The sequence below is a fragment of the Diachasmimorpha longicaudata genome, chromosome 14 (assembly GCF_034640455.1).
Source record: "Diachasmimorpha longicaudata isolate KC_UGA_2023 chromosome 14, iyDiaLong2, whole genome shotgun sequence".
In the NCBI taxonomy this organism is placed as follows: domain Eukaryota; kingdom Metazoa; phylum Arthropoda; class Insecta; order Hymenoptera; family Braconidae; genus Diachasmimorpha; species Diachasmimorpha longicaudata.
Genome location: NC_087238.1, coordinates 6,529,392 through 6,556,515, shown reverse-complemented (window position 1 = coordinate 6,556,515; position 27,124 = coordinate 6,529,392). Strand labels below are relative to the sequence as shown.

Genomic DNA, 27,124 nt, shown 5'->3' with positions numbered 1-27,124 from the left:
AAATACTCCCGCGTCTCTATGCAATTTTGCGGTTGAAGCGACTCCATAAGCGTCAGCAATCTCCCCTATAATCTCTGACAATACCTCCCGGAACCGGGAATCATACCTTAGTTTTATAGATATGGCGGCAGGGCCCATTGCAGAACGAAATCAAGGTAATTTAATGATTCGTTGAAGTTTTAGACGTTCAGAAAATGCTCATCCATTCTTTCAAATGTTGTTTTGAAACAATCAAGTGTAGTTTTGTAAACTTTTCACGTTTTTCATTCACAAAATTGATAAGTCCATTTTTTGAGGTTAGGTCAGACGTTTTGATGATATTTATATTGTTCCCTGCCTACATTTTTATCCCCATTATATGATATTTTTATAATTTTCTCCAAAGTCGCCGGCCTTTTAATGACGATGTTTATGAAATCTCAAGTAATAAGTTAAACCAATTTTTATGGAAGAAAATAATAGTTTGATTCCGTCTAGATGCGACGATTTACGTCGGAGGACTCGACGATAAAGTTACGGAGTCCCTCATGTGGGAACTATTTGTTCAGTCAGGACCAGTAGGTAAGAAAATTATTAAAATAACGAATGAATATAGATTTTGCCTTTCAGGTTCAAATTTTCACTTTGATTTCAGTGAATGTTCACATGCCCAAAGACCGCGTCACGCAGATGCACCAGGGCTATGGGTTTGTAGAATTCATGGGCGAGGAGGACGCTGACTACGCCATAAAAATCATGAACATGATTAAATTGTACGGAAAACCCATTAGGGTAAATAAGGCTAGTGCTCATCAGAAGAATCTGGACGTCGGTGCTAACATTTTCATTGGCAATCTCGATCCGGAGGTGGACGAGAAGTTGCTGTATGATACATTCAGTGCTTTTGGAGTGATTCTTCAAACACCAAAGGTAAAATAATTATATTTAGAAGTTCTCTCGAGCCCCAGACTTTAAAGACTGTGGAAAACCCAACCATTCTCTTCCGCAGATAATGAGAGACCCAGAGACTGGAAACTCCAAGGGTTTTGCTTTCATAAACTTTGCATCATTCGACGCCTCTGACGCCTCGATAGAAGCAATGAACGGTCAGTACCTCTGTAACCGTCCAATATCGGTCTCATACGCATTCAAACGTGACGCCAAGGGTGAGCGTCACGGGAGCGCTGCTGAGCGTCTCCTGGCAGCTCAGAATCCCCTGAGTCAGGCCGATAGACCTCACCAGCTGTTCGCCGACGCTCCCCCGATGAGCATGCCAGCCCAAGGTCTTCCCCAGCCTCAGCACCATCACCCACCCCATCAGATGATGCATCACGGAATGGTGGTGCCACCACCTCCACCTCCAGCCACCCCCATGCCAATGGGTCATCCTCCGCCACCGCCTGTTCCTCCACCTCCATCTGGATTCAATCCTTCGAGCATTCCTCCACCACCCCTTCCCCCCATGTCGATATCCCATCCACCCCTCCCACCTGGCATGCCGCCACCTCTTCCCCCTATGCCTATTCCGCCGTCCCAAAACCAAGGTCATAGGATGATGGCACCACCAGGCTCTCACTGGCCACCTCCTGGACAATTTCCACCACCTCCCCCTCCGTCAGGACCATCGGGACAGTTTGGAGGGTATCAGCCTGCTCCACCACCCCCCAGGCCCCCACCGACGTGGAGGCATCCGATGCCACCTGTCTCTCAAGGGGGAGGTGCACCACCTCCTCCACCCCCACAGTTTAGACCGCCATTCCCACGGGGACCACCACCACCTCCACCACCACATGATAATGGTGGGTACTAATAATGACGGGACAGGGGTGAAAGATGTAGGGAGTCGATGTTTTAATTAAGAATTAAAAATATTTGAATTTTTTAAGATCGAATATCATTTACTATGACTTGACTGAGGTCAATGTGTCTTCAATAAAATGATTTTTTGTATTTATGACTCCTCTTAATGCATTGATTAATTTACAAAAAATTAATTTGCTTTCTGAAAAATTAAAAGAATCCTATTGATGATAAAAAAAAAAAGACATCGTCGACAGATAATGACTGTCAACTTGAGAAACTAAAACTCTCAACCCAACAATTACCTATACCCTCAGCTAAAATAATTGATAACCCGCTGAAGCCGTGAGCTATCATCACAGCTGAATTCTTCATGCCAGACTAGCCCACCTGAATATTTCATTGGTATCAGCACCGAGTGGTCACTCGTGGTCTAGCAATATCGATTGTTACTTTGTCGTGCGTGATTAGACGTCAGGCAGGAGTGTGGAACAAATCGATTTTTCAAAGCCGGTCGTCATGCCAGTGCCAGTAGTTACTCTGCCAAAGGCCACAACGGCTTGCCCCAGGTAAAATTCAATTGCAAGCTGCACATTGTCAGGAAATTTTCATCATGTTGTACGGAAAAATACTGTTCCGATACTCGTGAGAAAAATAATTTTTGGCTTATGAGATCATACGGCTAGTATTATAATCCTTCCACGAGTCAAAAACTACTTTTTCAACACGCTGTGCGAAAATAGTATATTTTGATACAAGTGTAGAAAAATAGTTTTTAGATTGCGCGAGAGTTATAGGACGAACCGATGACTAGTGTGACAAAGGGACAATTTAAGGCACGCGAGTATACCTAAGTAGTTACCTTTTGGCACTGCCTTGCAAAAAACACTGCGATGAACAATAAATTCTTCACTCTAAAATACCGTAAAAATATTGACATATAATCTATGACAGGACTAACAGGTCGCTCCTTAAACTTAAATAAAGTTTGAAATCTTCTCGTAGTAATTAAATTTTCCTTGATGTATAGATCCATCGATAAGTGAGAACAGGAATAATTAGATACTGAGAAGGGGGTTGTGATTAATTGGCATTGAGTGGAAACCAACGAAGCATAAAATAATAAAGATTCACGTTCCAAGATAAAGTAGGCATCTTAGACTGCAGGTGAAGTGAGGAAGTTGAGCGTTGGCGATGTGCCAGAGGTGGAAAAAATACTTGGCTAGTGAATAGCATGCAAATACATGAGAATGGCGCGATTCGCTTACGAATGCAGTGTCGATACCAAGGGAAATAATACGAGTGAAGGACCAAGTACGATAAAACCAGCGCCATGTCAAGCAAGTAATATTTGTCTCTACTGCTGCTGTGAGCCGCAGTGTTGCTTCTTAATACAGAGGAATACGCCGAAACATTTCTGGGAGGCATGGTACTTCTGGCTGGGAATAGCGCTATTGATTCTCTTCATTATTTCATCAGTAAGATAATTGTGAAATCAATTTTGATTAACCAAATCATTATATCTTAAAACTAGTGGTGACTGTAGTTTTTCATTTGGATCGCTATGTCTGTTAACTACGAGTTTATCTGGTAGAGAAAGCGCCAAACTATATATCTCGAAAATCCTCAATAAATGAATAAATCAATATTTACCCGGATTTAGGTAGCAAGTTACGTCATCAGCAGCTGTCGTCAAAACATCCAAGCATTAACAGGTACCACAGCAGCCGGGAATGTCCGTGCTGATCAGAATGCAACAAATGAAATTTCAGTCCACGTGATACCAAACACCGGTGTCCTTCCGTCCCACCACAAACTCCTGCTCTGCGCACCGGAGTCCAGTTCCTCGTTGATGAGTAAGTGGCGCCACCTCGTCCCTAGATCCACCTCATCACCATAATCGATGTGCAAAAAAAATGAAATGCCGATCATAATCACAATGTAGCTGGTATTATTTTTTACCTAGTGCCAAACATCATTAAACAACTTGTTATTCTTTTATGCATTGCAGCTCCAATCGTTGCCTAAGCATCATGACACACTGGCACTTAGTATCTTCGCCGTGTTTTCATTCCCATTTTTATTAATAATAAAATGAGGGAACGCTTATGATTATGTCTGGCGAACGGGAGAGAGGGGGACAGGCGAGTCCACTTGAGCCGTCTGTCTAATGACACCCGTTAATACTCAACGGTTATGACAAGAGTTGCAGTACAGGCCTCAACGCTTGCTTGAGATAACGAGGAAAGTCTTCTCTATCTGTCGTCTAAAGTCCGTTAACCGCACTGATAGAAAATATTATTTTTATTGATATGTCTTTCTCTCCAGGGGGCTTAAAAAATTAAGGAATGTGAAATTCCATAAAATTCGAGATAGGAATGAGTGTTGCGTTGTGAAGGTTGTGAGTTGGATTCTCGGGGGACTCAAAATTTATCAAGAGCTACAGCCGCATGCGTAGGGTTCCAAGACGGCTAATTAGCCAACAGAAAAGAAAGCAGAAAGATAAAAATCTTCAAAAACGTATCAATAGTAACAGATTTGAAGGGTCTCAGTTAGCATAGAATATCTGATATTCTATTCTGAATCGAACCGAGATCCTTCGGTGTTGTCGACGGGCACCCGGTTAAGGTTTCTCTCTTCCACTGCTCCCCGTTATATTTTTTAAAATCCATTAGCATTTTGTCACTTCAACCAAGCACATTTGAGCAATTTTAATTCTAATAATTTAAGTAATAATTTTGTCGTCTTTTGGATTAATTATTTGCTGGAGTCCGTACTCGCACAGGGATCAACTTCTCCTTCATTTCACTGGCCAGTTGGCATTTCTTTTTGCTACGGAGCGTCTTGAAACTCGTTTTCTCCTCCGAGGTTTAAGATAGGCGTAACTCCCATTAACAATTAAGAAGACATGCCCAAGGGGGACCCGGGGCATTGCTTTGCGGAAGATATGGTCTCGCTCTCCTCTTCTTTCGCGTTGAGAATTCAGCGGGGAGTTGAGTGCAGAGTCGCGGTAATGCCGAGGGGGTAATTTAAGGGAAGATAATCACACGAAATGTCTTCTTTTATTTTTTGCAATTTTTTTTCGGTGGGAGGCAGACGCTTGACGTAGTGGATTCTACTGTCTCACGGGTTGCTTTGAGTTGTTCTGGCTGGGACGAAAAAATGCCTGGGAAAAGGTGGATTAATATATTTTCATTGCACTGTGCGGAAAAGTATTTTTTACCTAGTGCAGGCTTTCCAGCACGAGCCGACAGCGAGTACTATTATCCCACGGGATAAAAAACACTTTCCCCGTGAGTAGCGAATAACATTCTTCACCCTAATGTCGGAAAATTGTAATGAAAAAAAAAATTCCATGGAGAATTCAGAATATTATTTTTATGGTGCACTCCTCCTGATATGTTCTAAAATTAACTGTTTAATTTTTGTACAAAGTAACAGACAACTGTTGACTCAACGCAATAAAGTAAATATGTACATATAAATCATTGAACTGGCTGCTTTCATGCCCCCCTCCCCCTCCTTTGCTCTTTTTGTTCTCAGTATTGCGGCTGGTAAAGAGATAACCTTGGTAAGATAATCGCGAGAGGTTTACTCGGTATTCTCTGAAGACTCTTCTAATTAATGTGAACAAGCGTTGATTACTCTGCATTCGCTCTTTATTCTCTCATGCCCGATAATACATTAAAATATTTAATGCCCCTTTCCTCCTGAGGCCATTTTTTTTTTCAACCGATTTTTTAAACAACGGAATAAATCACGTTGTACATGAAAAACGCATTTCGACCCATTGAATGAGGAAAGAGAGCTGTTATGCAGCTCTCGGTACATGGTTCATTCGTCCGAGTAAACCAGGGTCATGAACTTTATCAACAAGTACTCGTTATCTGCATATGCGTAACGGTCTTATTTTCTAAAACCCGGGAGGAAATAAAGTTTCTTCTGGGGCCATTGTTGAAGGATATATATCTGCAGCTCACAATGGTATTCTGTATATATCGTGGCGTGTGGACAAGCGTATAATCCCATTTACTACTTTGTAAGGGAGATCCGGATTGACACCCACGATTACTACTTTGGATGTATATCGGGATCAAGTCAGTGAGTCGTGACGTGAGTGCAGAATTTAGTGAATAGTAGATAGTGATAGCGGATTTTTTTTTCGATGGTGGTATTTATGGGAGGACTTGTTTTCTTCAGTCTAGAAATCGCTCCATTTTAACTGGCCAATGGAAGTTTTGGCATCATTCAATTAAAATGGGATTGTTTGTACAACATTTTTATAACTTCAACTATTCATTGGCTAAATTATTCTCATTCATTGAGAGCCTGTGAAATTTCTTCTTTCATTCTCAATAAAGTTAACATGTTAATTCGTATATCCTAAGTTACGCTTACAATCTCCTGGAATGTGACCGGTTTCGGTCTCTCCAGTCCCGTCTCTTCCTCATATTTACGATGAAATGAGGAGTTGTCTCATTACTCAATGGAAAAGAAATATAAATACACCTGACCGAAACTACAGTTGTTCTCCCTGTTTTTTTTTAATGAAATTCAATTATCGAAAGATTGTATCGGATGATCTGGCGGACAGAGCCATGGGTGCGCATGCTCGATCGGTAGATCAAGATCGGGTATTCCCCGTTGGAGCGGGCATGTTAGTCCCTTTAATTAGTCCACGATTCGATTACAAAGGGAACGGACCGATGGATAAACACGTACAGGTTTATGCATTCCTGCGGGTTAATTATCGGCATTTTGCAGTACCGATTTAATCATTTCGTCTGCATATCGGATGCGTCCGTCCTAAAAAATTGTCTTGAGGGATTATCTGAAGAAAATCTTTAACACAAATACCACCACTGGCCGATGGAAACTCCTTTACATAATGTTGGTTATTGAAATTTTCAAAAAATCTCCTGTCCCGAGCCACCCTATGACCGTTCCTCTATAATTCTTCATTTTCCATGTCCTGAAAGGTCTCTTGAAAGCTTGCAATAAACAGCATTGGGCGTGGGCTATTGGTGCACTGTGTATACACGGGATTTTATAATTAGCGCCTCGTTCTACGGCGATATGCGCGGGCGATCATGCCACTGGGCATTGTGTGCGTATATTCACCGATAAATGTAACTGGGAAAACCAGAAACACGGGCGTAACTGTGTTGGGGATGTGTTGCGCGCAATGCAAATTCAAGTGGAACCGAGTGACGGCGCCGGGTAAATTAATTGCCTCGTACCGATCCTCGTGTGAAAGCCAAAGCAAATATGAGGGGGAATGTTTTTTTTTGTCAACAGTCGTGTGGTATTTTCAATTATGCGATGGCATGAGGATATTTAGATGGAGAATATGTAGGCTAATTCGTGAATTTTACGCAACTTTGTTTTTCTTACTCAAATTTTTAGAACTGGACATTAATTTGAAGGAGCGAGAATGCTTTCCTCGCGCTTACCATTCTTCGCTACGCTTCAAAAATAAATTCCGGCGAATAAATCGAATGAACATATCCCTGTAATTTTCAAGAAATGAATTCTCATCCCTCGAGACAAAAGAATCGCCCGCATAAAAAGGGAATTTAATTGCAATGAATTTATTTGAAAGTGGACTTTGTCCACGCCAATTTCTGTCCCCTTTTATCCCCCACGATTTTCATTCCATCGTCAACGTAACGACGTAAAAGCCATCCGGAACCGCCCTCTTATCAGTAAACCCACCTCTGCCTTTTTCGTGCCGCGTTCTCAAACAGAGAGATAGAGCCCACGGTTCTTTGCAGACCTCTACTTGCTCCCCTCCTTCACTTCCCCCCCGACATTTTCCTTCCTCCGCTGCTCCGTCCGTACACCGGGACCCTCTAATCTCGGCAACGTCCCGAGGGCTAAGTGGGTTTTCGAGTTCAAGAATGTCCGAAGGCCCACCTTTGCCCGCTGCGCACGGGCCCCTCCTGCCACCAATTATTCCAAGTCTCGCTCCCTCTTCCGTTGGCCCAATCTTGTCCTCTTTCTCGGACTCATTTTGGCATCGCTTCCTATCTTCCACGAAATATACCCAAAACACTATCTTCTCGGGCTGCTTCGTTTTGTGTGCACTTTGATGACGCATTTTTTCCTTCTCTCGAATATTTTTCAAGTTTGCTTTTTGTTTTATTCCACCGCGCCCCTGGGGTGGGGGCCAATTGAGAGCCGATAGCCACATCCGGAGGGACCACCGGCCCAACGACGACTCATCCACATTAGTTACATTTCGCGGTTATCTTTCTCATGGAGATAACGGGACTTTTTGGGCTTTTCTTGGTATTTTTGGTAATATTTGAAAAAAAGTGGACTCTTAGAAAAAAAAATACAATTTCATAGACAGTTAACTATTGAATGACATTTCAATAGTTCAATAAAAAAAATGCAAAATCATTCAACTATTTCACATAAAATTGCATTTACACTGTGCAAATCGTTTTCACTGAAATCAAAAGTTTGTTCTCCATCTATCAATGAGTTATTTATAAATCCTCTGAAATAGAAACGGTTTCAACTGAATTTCATTCGCTTCCAAATATTTGCTCAATCCCCAACATCTCTCACTAAGATTTTTTTCTTATTTGAAGTTAAGCGCCACTCGACTAGCGCAGAGTGAATGGTGTCTTTCTCACGCGCTCATGCCTGCTGCTACACACTTGATAATAAAACATTCGGCTCGTTGAAGAGGGTGACTCTTGAAAAATCGCCTCACTCGAGTGTCCACGGTTAAAATCTGCCCAGCACAAGCACACAAACGATCAAGTAAACTCGGTGAGTCATCGACGCTGGCATTCGATGACCACTTCAACCTCTCTTGCTAGTCACAAATGTTGAGTAAAAACTTTGCCGTACTTCCGGATGTCTCGCCACTTTTTTCCATCCCCGGAGACAATATTTTGATTGACCCACTAGATTTTTATGGAAATACTCTTCATTTTTCCCACCCCTGTACATCCACGAATTATTCATTATCATGACTTTGTCCCATTGTTTTTTGTAACCATCATCAACTCTACCAGCACGACAGAACCCACCTGAAAAGGATATCCAACATTTGGGAAATGGATCTTCAAGAGCACTCAGGTGTTCAAACGGACAATTAGTCAGCCGGAAGTTCAAACAACCGGACGTCGACTGTTGAAATTACCATTCAGTGTCATACCACCGACAAACAAAGTAGTCCTACCCCCGGAACAAAACTAAAACAAATTTTTCGATAGAAATAAACCGTCAAGAAACCGAAACAGAATAAAGGTAAAAAAAAAATCGTGAGAACGACGCAAGATGACGGTTAAAAGGATTCGCTTGTATTTCTGATAAACTGTGAATGGAACCGGATAATTTGCCGAATGCGTGACGCTCCTCCGAATTCTGCTAATGACGTTGAAAATAATGGACACTTCGGCTTTAACGCTAAACAACTTTCATAATTTAAAAATCGGGAAAATGCTTATCATTTATTTATTTACATCCTCCCTGAGGAGGTTCTCTACTCTCCCAAGTCTATCACACATTTTCTTATCCGGTGGAGCCCTTAGCGGCTCCATCACCCTCACCCGCTACTAATCCCGCAGCATTTTGTCGACCAGCCCTCATCCTCCACCCTTTACCTTTTCCACAGCATCCTGCAATCCACGATATTCTCCGGTATAGCAACAATTATATAATATTAATGCTTACCTCTTGCAACACTGGTACACTATGCAAGCGTCCTTCTCCCGCTGAAAAAAAAAATCGAAGAATTGAATTGAAGGGAACAATTCGCAAAGTGGAAACAACGTTTTGGTTATAAATTGAATCCCCCTTCGAGGCTGGTTGACTGCCAGGTGCTCGGCTTCTCGATCAAACCGTCCACCGACATTTACTTTGGGGTTTATATACGGGCGCTGGGAAATCAATCACCGGGTTTAAACGGACAATCGGCCTGTGTAGAAAGATGCGCGGCGCGGGGAGGCACGAGGACGAGATGAAGGAGAAGACAGAGAGACCCACGGGGGCGCATTTCTCAGGCTCATTCTCGAAACGTGTCATCCGAACGAGTTTGTACATAATGGATAACGATCGGTTGTGATTTTTATCCAGTGGTGAATGGAGAAGAATGAGGGGAATCGAATGAAGAAGTAATTTTTAGCCATTTTTCGAATTATTTGGGAGATGAAGACTTTGGGAAGAATTGGGGCTCACAGAAGCCAGGACTTTTTGGGGCCAGGTTTATTGTAATTTATAATTTTTGGCTCTCTAATTCCGCCAAGTCAGGACTGTCCACACAAGACTCGGCACTCTTGCTACACATGCCTTGTCTCAAAACACATAAAAACATGAAGATTAGTATCAAGCGCTCACCATTACCCATTCTGACATAAGTTACGGGCATTATGTAATCATTCTCAACAGCTCCGGCAGTATACGAAAATACTCCCATGCAGCCCCCAGTTACCCAAGTATCCATCAAAATCTCAATACAAACTTTACCTCCCCCTGAATAAAGCTGAAAATGCCCCCAACCTTTCGGCCACGGGGGTGGTCGAGCCGGTCCCAACATGAGTTAGGGAAACTTGATGCGATTTCAAGGATTCAAATGATAAAAAAAAATGAGAATAATAAAATAACATCAAGTCATCATCTCCAACGTCTCCCCAACCCCTTAAGAACCTCAATTAACCCCCCTCTCTCTGGAATATCAACTGACGATAAAAAAAAAACCTTCCGGAACGCGAGTGACGAAGTGAAAATAAAGAACCTTTGAAAAAGGGACGACAGTACACATTTCTAAATGAGCAATCCGACAGTCTGGATAAGAGGCTGACGGTCGGCGGCGGGTTCACCAACATATACAAACGTCGGCTGTGACATGGGGCGAGGGCCCTGAGTCAAGTCGCCAGATGCATGTACACACACACCGCGAACCCCGGCGTCTGTGCCTCAGGCGCCACTCGCCTTCTCCCCTCACTCTCTCCCACGTATTTCAATCGCGTGATCTCTCTCCTTGTGTACACAGACGGGCGTATGTAACAGAGACAAGGGAGAAGTGCATGCAGAGCCGATGAGGCTTTTACCAATACAGGGAGAGACAAAAGCTGGGCTCGCCGGGTGGGGGGACTCAGCGCCGCGCCACTCGGTTTCTAACTTTTAAAAAGTATCAGTAAGCGTTAGCCCGTCGAGCGGTGATGTCTGCTGCGCCTCTCGGCATGCAGAATTAATTGTTTGCCTCGAGGATCTCTCCACCTTTTGGAAAAAAATCACAAGTCATAGGGACAAACGAACGCCAATTTTTCTGACGTTTAGTCCATCGTTTTTAATGTGATTTTAGTTTATATTGTAAATTGAATATTTATTTGAGTGCCTCGGCTATTCGCGGGAATGCTCCTCAGGACTATCGAGAGTGCATCCTGTTGCTTTCCAAGTACTCTTTCATGAACGAGTTTTTGGAGCTCTTGGGTTCTGGCTGCTTCTGTTATTAGTGAGTAACATGTGGCCGCAGGATTTTCTTGTCTTCGCCACCCTGACGACTATCACGAGGGCTGCGTCAGTGGGCCTCGAACTTGGAGACTATGAGCTTCTTGGTGATACTGAGGAGAAAAGTGATGGGGATTATGGTGAGTTTCTTTAATTTTAATTATGGCGTTGAATGGGTTTAATATTTTGGCATTAGTGCTCGAGAAGATGCCTTTGAAAAGAGCCAAGTAAAGCTTGTCCCTGTACTGTTTACTTGGGATGCTTGGTTTTTACAATGTTCAGGTGTTTGTGTTAATTACAAATGATTTCGGTGGGGTAGTATTTTTTGTGCTTACGGAAGTACGGGGAGGTGTAGTGTTGTTGGAAGGGTTTCAGGGGCTCTTGGAGGCTCAGGGGGGAAAAGGCTCTTCCGAAATTTCTTCTGTTTGTTGAGGATTCGGGAATATTGGACCGAATGTAAACATACCCTAATCCTTTTTTAACATCTTACTATTATTATAATTAAAAATTTATTAAACATGACTCTTCAACACATCGGTTTATAGCCGGCATTTTCCTACCCGTCAATTTGTGTTCATTCGATTTTGATAATAAATCTCTGCATTGAGGCCATTGAAGGGGTCAAGTTAAAGCGATAAACCGTGTTTCGCGCCGGCGCCGATACAAATGTTATACCTTTTTGTTACTGCAGAGATAAGAGAGCTAATAACATGCGGCGAAATGAATTTAAAAAAACACAGGGCACTTACGCTCCGTTGCCCTCGCTCGGTGATTTCCGCTATCCCACATTTCCTCCGCTATTTTATAATTAATTTAGAGATATTTTATCCTGGTTTTTTTCATCCATTAAGGGGAGAAACCAATCAGACAGGTGCTCCATTACGACATCTGTAATTGGTGCTGGGAGTGAAAAAATGTTGGAAGGATGTGAGGGACAGCTTGTACATTGAGCACGTGTTTATGCCAATGGACACGATTCAAAATTTTTTGGATAAATTGGAGCCCATAAATTAAATTCTCATCTTCATCATGTTTTTCGAAGGAACGCAAGAACTAACGCTACACCCTTAACTGTCCCGACTAAAAATTTCTAAAAAATTCCCTCTGTTCCTCGTAAATTCGTGTGTTAGGCATCGCGATTCTTGCGCAATGGCCGTTGTCCGACACGATGGTTACGAAGAGGATGAAAGAGCTGGAATTAATAACGCGATCGGTTACGTTCACTCACTGGAGTTGCAACAAAGACGGGTCTATTCCCTACTATTTCGATAGAATCCCTCCTCTCCCTCTTGGCTCCGCGCAATTTGTCCCCCCAGTTCTGTGAGTGAGAGAGAAATTCCCCCCCGCCGAAAATTTTCCCCTCAGGAAATGATAAATATTGAAACTCGCCGGTAGTTCGGCGCCGTCTAGTCGCCCCGTAAAACGCCGCTTATTTTTTTTCCTTCGATATGCAAGAGCAATGCTGGCCACGCGTTGTGCTAGACTGCATGTGTAGGCCTCAGGATAATGAGGGATTAATTTAATTGTGAAGGTATTGTTTAGAAGCGGATGGTTTTTCATCCTCTGATTACCAATCGGCAACCTGTTTTTGGGGGGGTTCCCCCAAAAAAATATCAAGTATTTGCTTGCACCTATATCAACCCTCTGCTACAGCACATCTCATGTCTCCCAGTAAAGGGTATGGGACACTTACCTCTGATTGTAGTGATCCTCCATCGTGCCGTACCTCTGGAGTTGTCCTTTGAGGTCTCTCCATGATATCTCTGATACTATTCTAGACATTTACTATTAATTACACTGGCAACAGTGAGCGGCAGGAGACAAAGGTGACTCAGACGGGGGTCGTGACTGACCCCGGTCGATAAGCAGAGAAATTTTCAGCGGGAATAAGCACTTATACGATATATCTTCACTAAAATATACTATTGCGGGTCATGACCTCGGGTTAAAAAAATCATTGGAATAAAATTCTGGAAAATACCCATTATCCGCAAGATGTTTGTGCATCTCGTTACTGGAATAAGAAAGAGGGAGTGAGTAAAAACGATTGGAGCCAACAAAGAACAAAGTCGTCAAGAGATGTCGTAAAAACAAGCGAAACGAAATAACGCGAGCTCATCGCGTCAGCCAGTGCTGCCGTTTCGCCGGACGTAACGCTTACGAATGTACACACACATGCTACCGTACGGGGAAAAAATTTCTCTTGATACTAATGTATGTAACGCAGTGAGTGAAAGACCTAAGTACCTTACGTACACTGAAAAATGAGGGGTGGCGCCTACTGAGGGAGAGAGAGAGGGCAACTGTGTAATATACAAACACAAACCACTAGGTTTTCGTATTCATGCGTGCGTGACGAGTCGCGTCGCAGTGCCGCCTCGGCTCCTCCTCTGGAGTTAGATGAGAAAGAGAGAGAGAGAGAGACCATTTGTCTACATTTCGGGAAATTTGTGGCCGAGAGAAGGCTAATGGTCTTTGTGCACTTTTATTCGCAAAGTGTTATTTTTCGAGCAAAAAATCATGCAAAGTAATTTTAATGAAATTCGTGGATTATTTTCGTCAACGATTCTGTGTCTATTTGCGTAACGCGGAGATATGTCAAGTCACATAATAACATTCCTAAGCTCGTATATAAAGTTGACTTCAATTTCCACAACAAAGAAAATGATAAATAAAGTTTAGATAGGCCAAGGATGTCTCGCTCGGGCAATTACATGAGTCCTGGCTCCAATTTTGTCGGCGGGACGCCGGCATATCCGTTCACAAACGTACACAAAAGGGGGGAGAATGTACCGCAAGTAGATGTATGGCGCCTGAAAAATTATTCGAACGTGTTGGTAACTTCCGTGTGCCAACTGGCAGCCATCTCTACTCACTGTATATTTGTCGGTTCGGTGGCCACACGTATGTAAAAATTGTCTCTCTGGTATGTGGTATGTCGAATGGACAGGGATAACACAGCACAAATATCTTTATCATGATGGCTTATCAATTAAATTCAAATTTAATCAAGTATTCAATTAATATACGTCGGTGCATCTATAACATTATGCGTCTGCTCTTTCCTATTTTTTTATAAATTTAAAAAATATATAGAATCAGTCCAACTTATTTATGTCGCCTATAAATTTTTTCCACGGGGGTGTAGACATGATCTAGCACTCAATTTCTTGTGTCGGATCTCAAACGATTTTAGTACCGCTGAGAATTAAAGAGTCACGCGAGATACTATTGCAAAAGGAGAATAAATAAATGTAAATTGCGAGATGTATTATCCCCGAGGACGGAATCGTGTATGCATCGTTGATTGGTATATTGTCGATCCTCCTCAGTGCATACCGCAATATCCGTATTAACCGTTGGTCAGAGTATTGGGTTTATTATGCGCTGATATTCAGTGGAAAACTCGTTGCTACTATTTTTATAATTTAATCTCCTCAAAGTCGAGATAAAAAACAATTTTCTACGCTCGACCGACAGGGAAATTTTCAGTGGAAAATTCTGCAGATAAAAAGCCTCTCTTGCGTATTTCTCGTATTTCATCAACAGGGGGATAGTAGTAATTGAATTTCAATGAAAGTTATTTTTCGTCCAGTTAGCTCCTTCCACTGATCGTCTTTACAGAATTCACCTTATGATAGTCCACTGAAACGCCAGTACCGCAGAGTGTGGCTCATTATCTTTAATCATAATCACATGAGATTAGATCAGAATTAGCCTTTAGGATGGAGTACGTGTGAGTTAGCAACTGCGATAGCATTGGGAAAAGAAACTGTTTGACCTGGTGGGGGCATACTGCAGGGGGAGAGGCAGGAAAGAGGGAGGGACCTTGGGAATTGTGTGCCGCTAACGCAAATCGGTCAAATCCCGCATGAGCGCACAGCCACTTTTTACCTTCTAATTTTACAAGCTCCAGCACGCGATACGTCTCAGGGAGAGACCCTTCGGCTAAGCGGGTTATGCTGATAATTGAACAGAACCAACTAGGGAGAAAATCACAGATAAACATGGAAGAACATTTTTTTTTTCCTAATACTTCCGGTGAAAAGTGTTTTCTACTCTTTCGCGACAGATTTTTCAATATATCTCTGAGAAACAAACCATGAAATAACCGAGATTTATAGCCTCCGCTCTCTCCGCTAAATTTACAATTAAATCAAAAGTCATCGAAGTGGGTACGTATCGGTTATCATTGGCACGTATCGCCTCGCATTTTGCTTACATACACCGGTCGATGGGTTACATGAGGTAGGCTAAACAGAAGTGGAGAGGAATGAAAAGACGTCTGGTGTTATGTTAATGCATATTTTGTATGCGATATGACGCGAACTCCTCTGCAAACCGCAGCGTGTACGTGATTCACTCGATGCCCATAAAGTGGCGTTGAATTTAAATGTCAAGAAGCGCCATATAACCCCCTCCCCCTCCCTACCATTTTATCGACTCGCCGCTACCATCCCCCGTCGATCGCGTGCAAATATATCGCGCGGTGGCAATTATGAAATCTACACAGGTATGTGCACGCATTGAGGATTCAATAGACTCGTCAATTTTTTTTAGAATGAAAGGCGAGTTGTCGCTGAAGGAGCTTAAAATTACTTTTCATCTAGAGATATTATTAAAAAAAAAAATGAAAACATTTATTTCTAATTTCTAATTCTGTGGACTAACAGAACAGGGAAATAATAAACTACTGAGGTCATGTAGCCGTGATTGGGTGTGCAGTACGTGCCCCCTTTCTAACAATTCTAAAAAATTAATTAATCTTTTATACCTTCAACGGATAAAAATGACAAAAAAAAAACCTTGAAAGTAAAAAAATATATATGAGGACCCGTGCGCGAGCCGCGTGTGTAATTTTGAGCAATTTGGCAATTGCATATAATTGATGACGCTCGGTTCTCCCTTTTACTTTCGTATAAGAATCCCGAGTGTTTCCCCCTCTTCGCCCGTCGGCTGCTCTTTTTTACCTTTATTTTTTTTTAAGTACGGGCTAATCACTGGTTTTCGACTCTGACGTTGGCAGGAACCTGTCTTCTAAAACTCCACTAAAAATACCGACATCTCGATGTATATAGATACACTGGCATTCCCATAATGGATACCTGGGACAGTCCAGGTCCCGAAAAAAAACCGTAGAAGCCCTGTGGGAGCAGCCCTCCCACTTCTCAGAAGGGAATCTCTCTTACCCTATTGTTCTTGCTAATTGCCACCCTCGTGGAGGACTCAGGTACCGAAAACTTATACCAAATAACTCTGAAAATTGTGAGAGCTACAGAATTTTGTTATTTATCCTCAAAATTACAGAGTTCAGGGCATTTTTGCAGGGGAAAAAATTGTAGGGAAAAAAATATTGCTTTTCGAGTCTTGGAAAGAGTTAGAATCAAGAAGATTCACGAAATTTACTCGAGAAAACGATGATACCTTTTTGGCAAAAAATATTTTGTAACATAAAATCCTTAATAGTAAAAAAATCCTGTCAGCTGTTCCAATGGAAAAAAAAGTGGCCCTTTATAAACGATCCAGCAATCGGTCTCGGCACTAATTGCGTCCCTCGTCACTCGGAAGACCCCCAGAACCGAAAATTTCTCCGAGAAATCGGCAAAGGAATCGTCCCCAAGGTCCCATCCTTATCACCAGCAGTATCTCATCCATCGTGATTTGATTTACAGCTTGTAGACATTTCCTATTACCCCCACCGCCGATCCGTCCGCTAATTTCTGTGGCTATCAATGGCCCCGATCTTTCAAAAATCAAAAACCGATACTTATAAACCCGTCCAGTATAAATAAACCTCTAACCACATCTCCGAACTCTCATGGGGGCAGCCCCCCCTCCAAAAAACTTAATGGCCCTCTCCTCTTCATTTCTCCCCGTCCCTTCTATCGTAAGGCCCCAACGTGGGACCGATGCCAGGCCGTGCTCCTTTCAAACCCAGGGAGTTGAAAGAAAGGGGAAGAACACATAGGCTACAACAAGACGATGGAATTATCTGGCGAATGCAAAAAAAGGAGGGGAGAAATACAAATAAAAATTAAATGGAAATAAAACGAAGGCATTTATATCGAAGGCAAAGGCTTGACCATTCTTCTCCAAGAAGATGAACAAAAAAAATAGCCGAGGACATTATACTCGTTGTTTCTCATAAGAACCAATTCCTCTTCAATGTGAAATTGAATAAAATTAATGAATTTATTATTATCATTTCTGGTAATACGGGACGAGTCACTATTGGAGTATATAGCAAATAGAGGGAGGAGGGACACAGGGTCAAAAGAGCCCATAGCAGAACAGAAAATGTCCGAGCCCCCGGCGATAAAATTCCTCGACCCCCCGGTGAGGAACTCTTGAGGCGTCTTTACCTCCACCGGATTTTTTTTATTTCAATCTCCTGTCCAATCGCTTATTACATCCTCTTCGTTACCGTTTTTATTAATCATCAAAGATTCCGGTGGGATCGGCGTCCTTTTTTTCTCTCTTGTGTTTAGTGAAACTATCGGGGTTTTTTCGGTGAGAGGCGGGGGACGGAAATAGACGGAGAGTCATGTGGAAGTACGTAGTTGAATGCTGGGAATCATCTCAAAATACATATTCAAAATATTCGGTATAAATAGATGATTGAATTCTTGGGGTTTTGAGAATGTCATTGGAATGGCGAAGGAATGTGATAATTGACAATTATTGGAGATCTGGACAAAATTTTTTTGGCAATTGCTGCCTTTTGGAGCAAAGGAAATTTGCAGTAAAATTGGGTGGTGCCAGACGTTCTCTAAGGAAATGTGCAGTATATCAATGCATCGCTGAAATGATCCCAGAATGATTAATACAACTTGGCCTATTATCCACCGTGTCACTATACAACAAACACGCTATAGGTCAAAGTGGCAACCTGTTGAGCTTCCGTGGCGTGTAAAATACGACGACACAGAGCCATTCGTATCTCATCTCAAGCGCTCACCACCACATCCTTGTCTCACATTTACAAATGGAATTGAGACGGCACGGATTCTTCTCTGCACTCTTCCTCATTCGGTCCTTCTTCGAAACGTCTGACGATTGTATTCATACAGATTCGTATCACAAGCGCGTGCTGTCTTAGCGCAAAACTCTCTTTCGAAAGAAGTGAGAGAAAATTGGAGAACGATGACAATGCTATTTTCTCTCTCCATTCCGACATTATATTTCACAATTTCTCCAATTTCGTCATTAATTACTCGGCGTTTTGATTGTTCATTTTGCCGAGAGTGTGATTCATGGGATCATTGTGCAAGTATTTCAAAAGTTATTGAGGTCACAAGATTTTTTTCTTGATAATCCTCATAAATAAAAAAATCCCCTTGATATCATTACTCCTTTTTATATTCCAAGAATTTTCCGAAGATTAAAGTTACCTATTAAATCTATGTGGAGTACATAAACAAATTTTTTTCCCCATTAACTGCACCGTCTAACTGGAATTCAATAATATATAAATTTATGAGGCAATATCAAACTTTCTCTCGACCTGGGGTTCTGCGTGGACGCGACGGAGCCACTGCCGCCGTTAGTCATTGGAAAAATTGTTTATGCACTTGTCGGAAAAATCAGGCAACATTATGATAAAAATAAAATATCGAGTGTCGGAATAGGCCGGGAGGTAATGCTCCAGGCTGGGAGGGACATAACGATGGTGTTTTTCAGAAGTTTTATCGCTTGAAAGAACCCTCGATGAAGGTAATGGCACCTGGGGTATTGAGGGGGCTCTACACTTTATGCGTAGAGATATATTCAACGAGACTCATTGTACTGTGCCTTCTAATTGCGCATGGGGGACGCTTGTTACGAGATCGGCGTAAATGAACGCTTTCTAGCCCTCGGGGCTATGGTGTGAGCTATCTTGAGCATTGATGAAATTGTTTTTGCAAAGGAAAGTTGATGAGTCTTTCTAATTTCTGAAGGTGGAGGTATTGTTTTAATTGACGGAAACTTGGAGGGTACCTCATTAACGTGGGAATTCTGACAGTAAGCAGAGAGAATGACTTTCTTTGCGATCACTAGGACATTGCAAAAACTTTTTTTTTAAATATTCGGTCTGCTGCCCTTCGACCCGGTATTCCAAGCATCGATGTTCGATCTCTTCCCCCAGATTATTTATAATCGTCGTACTCATGCCGATCGAGCACCCCGCGGGGTCTCTTCTCGAACCAAACCGACGAAAAAAACTTCCAAAAAGCCTACGATGGGAAAAAATGAGATAGAAGCCAGTCGTTCGGGCTCTTGTCGGAAAATAATTAATATGCCGTGGACGCATAACTAACGGCCCCACGGAGCAGTCTGTTTGTTTTCGGATGTCTCCCGTCTCTCTTTTTTCCCCCCACACATACACACACACTCGACCTCCCGCTGTTACCCGCCGAGGGGGAAAAAGAACCAAAAACCCCGGCCAAAACCTCTCCCTCTCTCTCTCCAACTGGCAACGAAAAATACATTGAATGCCTCCACAGATTCAATGCTGTCCTTCTTCCGCACTCTCTCCTTTTTTTTTCAATTTTTTTTGCCCCTCTTCCGAATAAAACAGAGGGAGAAGTTGCCGCCGGCAGCAGCAGCAACAGCAGCAGCAGCAGCATGCTTATACCTCCCTCTGCAGCATACATCTCTGCAGGCCTTAATCTTTTTCTTTGTGACTCGACTGTTTTAGCGTTTTCTTCTTATTCCTCTTCTTCTCCACTCGAAACATTTCTCATTTATTTTCACTCTTTTTGGACTCTTTCTCTTAATTCTCCGATGGTAAACCGGCAAATCGCCGCTGGGGCCTTATTAGCCGGGATAGAGACGATGAAGTAACCGGGGGGAAGGGGCTCCACGTTTTTGCTGAGGAGAGTTTATGTGACATGTTTGGACGGATTTGATGGACGTAATGGGGAGAGGGAATTAAATACGATTAGACATGTATTTTAAAACGAGCGTTTTCATTCCTCATTACTACGAGACTGTTTCCGCCCCTCGCGCCCGTGCTTGGGCTTTCATAAATAGCAAAGGAGGAATTTTATATTTGCGTTGCCTTCGTCCTCGTGCAAAATGGATATTTCGATTAAATGGTTTGATCTGACGAGAATTTCTTTTCTTTTTCAGCAGGACCAACAGGTGGTCGCGAGGTCACATGCTACTGCAACCAACCAGAGTGCGTACCGCAGGGCTACATGTGCCGTGGAAGAGGATGCTTTACGGAATTGCCGTCCAGTACCGGTCCACTGGTGGTAAGACCTGAGCACAGTGTCTACAATGGCTGTCTCGAGGAGAGCTTCAAGGAGAAACAGTGTCCTCCAGGCTTCTTGTGCTGCGATCAGGATCTTTGTAATCATGTCGACAGTCCGGCTGTTATGAATAGGCTCAATAAGACACTTCAAGGTTTGTATTAAGACTTTTTGGGAGGTGGGCCGGATTTTTATGTTGAAATGCAATTGCATTCGTCATCATAATTTGTTGTGTCAACAAAAAAATAATGCAAGAACCGTCGGAAATCATTCACCAACGTCACGGAGCCCCACCAATTATCCCGTAATGCCTCAGAAATTCCGAAAATTCTCTTAATTACGAGATTAATGACATTTTTTGTCGGCTGACTCATTCTCTTTTTCCTCAGTTCTAGTCGGTGATCAAAGGGCATTTCTGGGGCCGATCCAGCCAACGGAGCAGACCTCTCGAACGGCAGATGGTTGGTTCAAGACAGCGACCATAGCAGTCCCCATATGCGGCTTAATCGTTCTCCTCATTCTCGCGAGTCTCGCGATAAGACTTCTCCAGCCCTTGCCGTCGCAATCCGATAAATTGGGGCCCCACAGGACACCCGACAACGCTCCACCACTTCTGGGCTCCCCAAAAGTGCCTCTCGTTTGATTGAACCGAGGGGACAGAAAATTCTAATGGATCTGAAGAAATATCCAAAGACTTCATGACGGCCTAAACCCGCGAACATTCGGTGGTTTACGGAAGACTTAATAATTAAAAAAAAAAGAAGAAAGATATTGAAAAAAATCTGGAGAACCCCGAGGCTCCTTGTGGCTGTGAATTTAATGAGAAATGGAAAAAAAAACCACTGAATTAATCACTTATTGTAAATTAATTAATCTTATTATCTCGCATTTCCCTCGAGGCCGGTTCCGAGTGAACATTCTTCACACTGGGAGAAAAATTATTTTAAGTATTGTGTACTTGAAACTAGTTCAATGCGAATCAATTGTCTACTAAATGCGAATTGAGTAGCGAAGATATTTATAACAATCAAGATGGACAATACAATGCTTTTTTATATCGTACATGGCATTCTCTTGACAAAACTCATTTTTTTCTACCAGTGCATTGTCCTTTCGGAGGACTGGAGAATTGGAATCTGCGAGGAGATTTTTTTCTTATCGTTTTAGGATTTTTAATATATTTCTAGGGCGAGGACGAGACGACTTTTGTCGGCCCTTCTTTATCTTCCTTTACTATGAAATTGTACATATTTAAATAGCCTTAAGAATGTTTTTTGTATTTTGTTTTTAAGCACCGCGCACTTTTTTCCGAAAAGACCTCTGGAGAATTTCCATTTCTTAAGGGGACGTTTCTGATTTCTCACTCACGTTTTATCATCACCTTTTGATTGCAATGATTTCACGCGTTAAGTTTATCGGTGGGAGATGAGGGTGCTTGTCAATTCGATATCACTAAGTGCCAAAAGATTTAAGGGGAAGAATTATTGTTTGGAAATGGTGTGAGGGAGCCCTTGCTTTTTTTAAACTTTTAATGAATACTCCGAAGGATCATTAAAAAAGTTTTAATTAATTTGCTCGTAATAAACGAAATAAATCGTTTTTACGCTATGAATACTTCAGAAAGCAAAGCGGCAATTTTTTATGTTTTCTTTTTCCTTTCCAATCTTTTGCTTTATTATTCGCTTGTTGAACTAAATTCATAAATTATTTATTAAATATCCATTTCAGAATCAATAATCATTCGAAATCGTTCTGTAACTTGTTTTATTGTGAAGAAAATGAGTCTTCAATGATATTTACAACATAAACTCTTAATATTCAAAAATCACTAATTCTTTCCCTCAAAAATGAACTGAAATCCATTTCTATCAATCAAAAACAAATGTGAATCCCTCTGCGCACGTGTAATCGTATTCCATATAATATCCCGAAATATTATATTGTGATAAATTAGTGTAAACCGAGAAGGAAAAAGCCAGAAAATGATTAAAAAAAAAAATAAAATGAAACAAATTTTTAACCAATCGTCTTTTCATTTATTCTCCATTGTAAATCAAAATAAATCATCGCATCCACCATTAGACTCCTCTCCCTCCCCTGTCGTGTCCACATCTCGAAGATGTTTGCGTCACAACTCTATAAAACAGACAACGTCTCAATAGCCCTTTCATCATCGATTTTACGCTCATTAATACCGAAACAATAATCCAATCGAATTGTAAAAAAATTATCGCCGTAATTCAAGGGTTTATTATTTTTTGGCATCACAGATTAAAATCCCCACATCAACCATGATTTGTAACATTCCTGCTGTATCTTCAGTTTTTTAATAAAAAAATAACGATTCGATTTTTTTTCTAGAGTCTTTCTTTGTATATTTTTCTAGAGATTTTCCAGTCTATCGTATTTTACATCAAATTTTTCAATTTGATCCGCATTGGGGTGGAGGTATTACGCGGTTGGATCGACATTCTCCTCTCCTTTTGGCTCGATTAATATTTCACGCAGATTTTTAAACATCTCTTGATTTTTATCGAATTTTTCACTTTGACTCACTTTTTCATGGAATATTTACGTCGTTTGAACCACCCTTTCCTTGTAGTTGCTTGTGTAGATGGATATCTCCACAGATTCTCTAATTAATCGCACATTTCTTCAAGTTGATCTGCGATTTCATAGAATTTTCGTATTGAACCAGTTTTTTCACAAATTTTTGAATTTGTCTCACTTTTCACCACTTTCCTGAAGTTGGCCTTACACTTATACTTTTACGTGAATTTTCCTTGAAGACTCAAATTTGTTTCATATTTTTCATCAATTTTATCAATTTGATCTACATTTGAAAATTTCACATTCTGAAAATTTTTGCAGTGTGACGCAAAAATTCTTTCCTATTTTGTAGTTCACCTCACTCTTTGTTCATAAACTTGACTCACATCCCCTAAATTTAGAAATTTTGCCCAATTTCCCTGTTTCTTTTTAAATCAAAATTTTTCCCCAAATGAATCGATTTAACCCACAATTATCCGGAATATTTCTGCTTCAATCTATCTTTCTTCCATCTCCTCTCCTTCCTACAATTTTCGTTAGTAAAATTGATCGACGCACACCCCACTGTCATCAGTTGATCAATATTTTCACTGGGCTTTTCCTCCTCATTATCGTACTTGGACCTGTCCATTATCACACCCTTTCATCTATATAGCATCATTGCATGCCCATATATATATCTTCAATAAATCTCATCCATCGTCTGAAGCTTCGATAATCGACACATCGAATTTTCAAATCATCACGATAAAAAAGAATCACAGAAAATTGATCGACGGAGATTTAGGATAGTATTTCACTGAAGGACTTGACGTACGCCTCATGGAGTTTTTTGATGAAGTCAGGATCGTTTTTGAGGAGATAGTTGAAAGCCTGGAGTAATTGATTTCTGGTGAGGGGCTCCAGGGGCCTGTTTGGGGGCTCAGAGGGACTTGGAGCTGAGAACATCACTGGTGGAATGAGGGCTGGGGCTGAGGCGACACCGTGTAGATGTCTCGTCGAGGTTTCCTCGGATGCCGGCAGGTAGGCGTTCCCCACAGGGAGGTGACGAAGGGCTGTGGGGGAGGTGAAGTCACTTGGCTTGCAATCGATACCCAGTTTGGTGAATGACATGGGAAGGGCGGAGAGGGCTTCTGGGAGAGAGCCTGAACCCATCAAATCGTCGTGTACATTCCTCGTACCGTCAATAGTTTGTCCTCCGATGTTAAAAATTGTATGTCTGCTCCCCTGATTGAGCACAGCGGAGGGTGTAGTAGGTGACGGTATCCTGTAAAAGCTCATGGAACCATTGATGTCGCTAACACTCTTCGTCTGTTTCTGCAGCTCCTGAGATACTGAATTCAAAGTGGACACCACGGACTCCTCTTGCTGTATAATTTTACTCTGTTTCTTCGTTTTATTGGCTGGTGTGCTTTGGGCTATGTATTTCTGTGTACGAACTATCGCTGGGGGGAGAATCGAGGGAACTGCTGGCGGCGGTGGCTGTGGAGTAATTGATCTCTGCTGCTTCTCAATGTGCTCTAGTGTATGAGCTGCTGGGTGGGACATCAGACGCGCCAGGAAGGGCTTTGTCTCCGTAACTGCGTGGGCACTCGGAGAGGGCTGGTCGCCAGCTTTGAAATGTCCTGTATTCACCTGATATAATAATTCCAGAATCAAACATGCGTATGAAAAAATCATTTTTCAAACTTGTCACAATATAGATTCAATTTTCAAAAGCATATCTGCATATTTCGTCATAACGTTTTTCTTCACCATTTTCGTCTACAAGCTCCAATATATCATTATTATTATTATTAAGACCCAATCAAATACCTTCGCCTTAGCAAAGAAGTCCATAACACTCTGGGATGTAACATCAAGCCCCAGAGGAGCTGAAATTGGTGCAATATTGCCAGTATTTTCGCTACCACTGCTATTCCTAGTGTCACTGTCATCTGATTTCTTCACCGACCCCTTGGTTGTGTTGAAATCCTCCTGTGCTTTGCTCAGCATACTGAATATATCGACGCTATTAGCCCCTTTACCTCCTTTCTTTCCCTTTCCCCCTGGATTTCCCACCGTCTTGCGATTTTCGTCGGACACCTTAACAATTTTATTCAGCATTGAGGCGACTCTCATACACTCATCTTTATCGTAGAACCAAATACCGTAGATATTGGAATTGGCGTTTCTGTAGAGTAGAAAGGGCTCCTGGAGCTGAAGATCCAGGCCCTGGGTAACCGGCTCCACCAGGTTATTTGTATTTAGACTAGGAAAAAGAGAAAAGAGAATTTATAATAACGTGATTTTGATTTTTTTTTTCTTCGAATATTTTAGGTTAGTTTCCGCAAATTGCTGGTTGTATTTTAATAGAATCATAATTTCATAATTTTTACAGTCTCGCATCACTTCTAACAACAAAATATACATTGACATTCGAAACATTCATAATAAACACCTTGTAAAACTGGCATTATGATCAATTCCCAATAGTGTAAAAAAAACAAGTAACAAATGGATCCCTGAAGGACGAGCTGTCCTTCAACTTCAAGAAGGCAGGGTAATAGAGAGACACAAAGCCAAATGTGCGAAGGAAAAAATAGGGTTAAGTAATAATAATCAAGTATACCGATTCATAATCAAGATACTATTGTACGGTTCGCCAGTCCTCGAGTAAACGAATAATGCTCCTTCAATGTCCGTCTTCTCCCATTCATTGTTATCAGCATTAAAAGTGTAAAGTGCAACGTGAGTTGCTGTCTCCAAGATATCTCTGATATACGGATCAACGCGTTTCAGGGCTGCTACGTTCATCTTCACCTCCGTCACGTCGCTCATTTTACGATTGATTTACTCAATTATATTTTTGATATTATTTACACTTGAACTTTAATGAAGAGACTTTGAGGTTTATTTTATGTACTTATTTTGTTAGTTTCTCCAAGTTTCTTTTTTTTTGTTGAATAACTAACGTGTTTACGGAACTGAATTTATTTGAGTAACAGAATGAAAACGCTGGGCTCTCAGTGATAGCCACGCCAAGCAGCTGCTCCACACAGGGGCTGGGATTACGTTTGCACATCATGGCGGATTCCGAGGGAAAATTGAGAAAATATGGAGTCCAGCTGGGATCTGCTATATCGACGGAGGTTGGGGGCAGTTTACAACGGTGAGAAGAGTTTATCAGTCTGACAAGTTGATTTTTTAGGATGATTCAGCATTAAATGTGGCCAAAATCCTCTTTTTCGCAGCATCAGAAAATGGCATAAGCACTAAGCCCTTTTGAAAAGGGAACTTTTGAGGGGGGTACCATCAAAGATCCTCATTTTGTTATTGGCTTAACGTTCATTATGATTTGTGCGATAGAATAGGATGGGTCTAAAATAGGTACAGCCGCAAAGAATGGTACAGGAAGTGGCGGCCATTTTCCCCAGAAGTTTCGGGGGTAGGGCCATCTAGAATCACTGTAGGGAACTGAAAAAGAGAATTTCTTTACCTGTTGTGAAAATTACCGATCGGAGAAAGGAATGCGAATGTCCTCTATCATAATTTTGTTGTAACACAAAATTTTTATGTTTTATAGATGGCGATAGTAATCCAAAAATCATCTTTCAACGTTCTGTCAAGGGATGCTCAACCTAAAATACTAACGAGAATGTGCATGGAAACTACATGCCCCGTTTTTTTCAAATAATTAATTAATTGTTAATGAATTAATTTATTGTATCGATGATGGTTATTCACTCTTTGAACTTAATCAGATATTTTTTTCGCAGGGCTCTATACTATTTCTTATTGTTACGGTTAATTATATATAATCGAATGAACAACTATTTATTTATTATTTTGTTAAATTTTAAATTCCATCACCGGTAATTTAGGTTGGTCCAATTATATATAACTAACCGTAACAATAAGAAATATTATAGAGCACTGCGAAAAAAATATCTGATTAAGTTCAAAGAGTGAATAACCATCATCGATACAATAAATTAATTCATAAACAATTAATTAATTATTTGAAAAAAACGGGGCATATAGCTTCCATGCACATTCTCGTTAGTATTTTAGGTTGAGCATCCCTTGACAGAACGTTGAAAGATGATTATTGG

General features: G+C 41.5%; 4 protein-coding genes across 5 annotated transcripts; 3 read left to right on the top strand and 1 right to left on the bottom strand.

The window, feature by feature from the left end:
• Positions 1-52: 52 nt before the first annotated feature.
• On the top strand, positions 53-1,929 carry LOC135169041 (splicing factor 3B subunit 4). Its single transcript, XM_064133721.1, has 4 exons — positions 53-155; positions 478-561; positions 635-909; positions 989-1,929. The coding sequence occupies exons 1-4, from the start codon at positions 122-124 to the stop codon at positions 1,787-1,789; spliced, it is 1,194 nt and encodes a 397-aa protein (XP_063989791.1). The 5' UTR covers positions 53-121; the 3' UTR covers positions 1,790-1,929.
• Positions 1,930-2,069: 140 nt separating this feature from the next.
• On the top strand, positions 2,070-5,270 carry LOC135169046 (uncharacterized). The gene is made up of 4 exons (XM_064133731.1): positions 2,070-2,348; positions 2,810-3,257; positions 3,443-3,635; positions 3,791-5,270. Exons 2-4 carry the CDS (start codon positions 3,024-3,026, stop codon positions 3,805-3,807), a joined length of 444 nt encoding a protein of 147 aa, XP_063989801.1. The 5' UTR covers positions 2,070-2,348; positions 2,810-3,023; the 3' UTR covers positions 3,808-5,270.
• Positions 5,271-10,498: 5,228 nt separating this feature from the next.
• On the top strand, positions 10,499-22,500 carry LOC135169043 (BMP and activin membrane-bound inhibitor homolog). 2 transcript variants are annotated; one of them, XM_064133723.1, is made up of 3 exons: positions 10,499-11,387; positions 20,362-20,634; positions 20,870-22,500. In XM_064133723.1, exons 1-3 carry the CDS (start codon positions 11,261-11,263, stop codon positions 21,121-21,123), a joined length of 654 nt encoding a protein of 217 aa, XP_063989793.1. In that variant the 5' UTR covers positions 10,499-11,260; the 3' UTR covers positions 21,124-22,500. The 2 variants fall into 2 exon arrangements, with proteins under 2 accessions (XP_063989793.1, XP_063989792.1); XM_064133722.1 differs by having other exon boundaries at positions 10,886-11,387; positions 20,359-20,634.
• On the bottom strand, positions 22,228-26,092 carry LOC135169035 (mRNA-decapping enzyme 1A). The gene is made up of 3 exons (XM_064133704.1): positions 25,642-26,092; positions 24,846-25,281; positions 22,228-24,665 (listed from the first exon to the last, which is right to left on the bottom strand). Exons 1-3 carry the CDS (start codon positions 25,848-25,850, stop codon positions 23,814-23,816), a joined length of 1,497 nt encoding a protein of 498 aa, XP_063989774.1. The 5' UTR covers positions 25,851-26,092; the 3' UTR covers positions 22,228-23,813.
• Between the last annotated feature and the right edge of the window lie 1,032 nt (positions 26,093-27,124).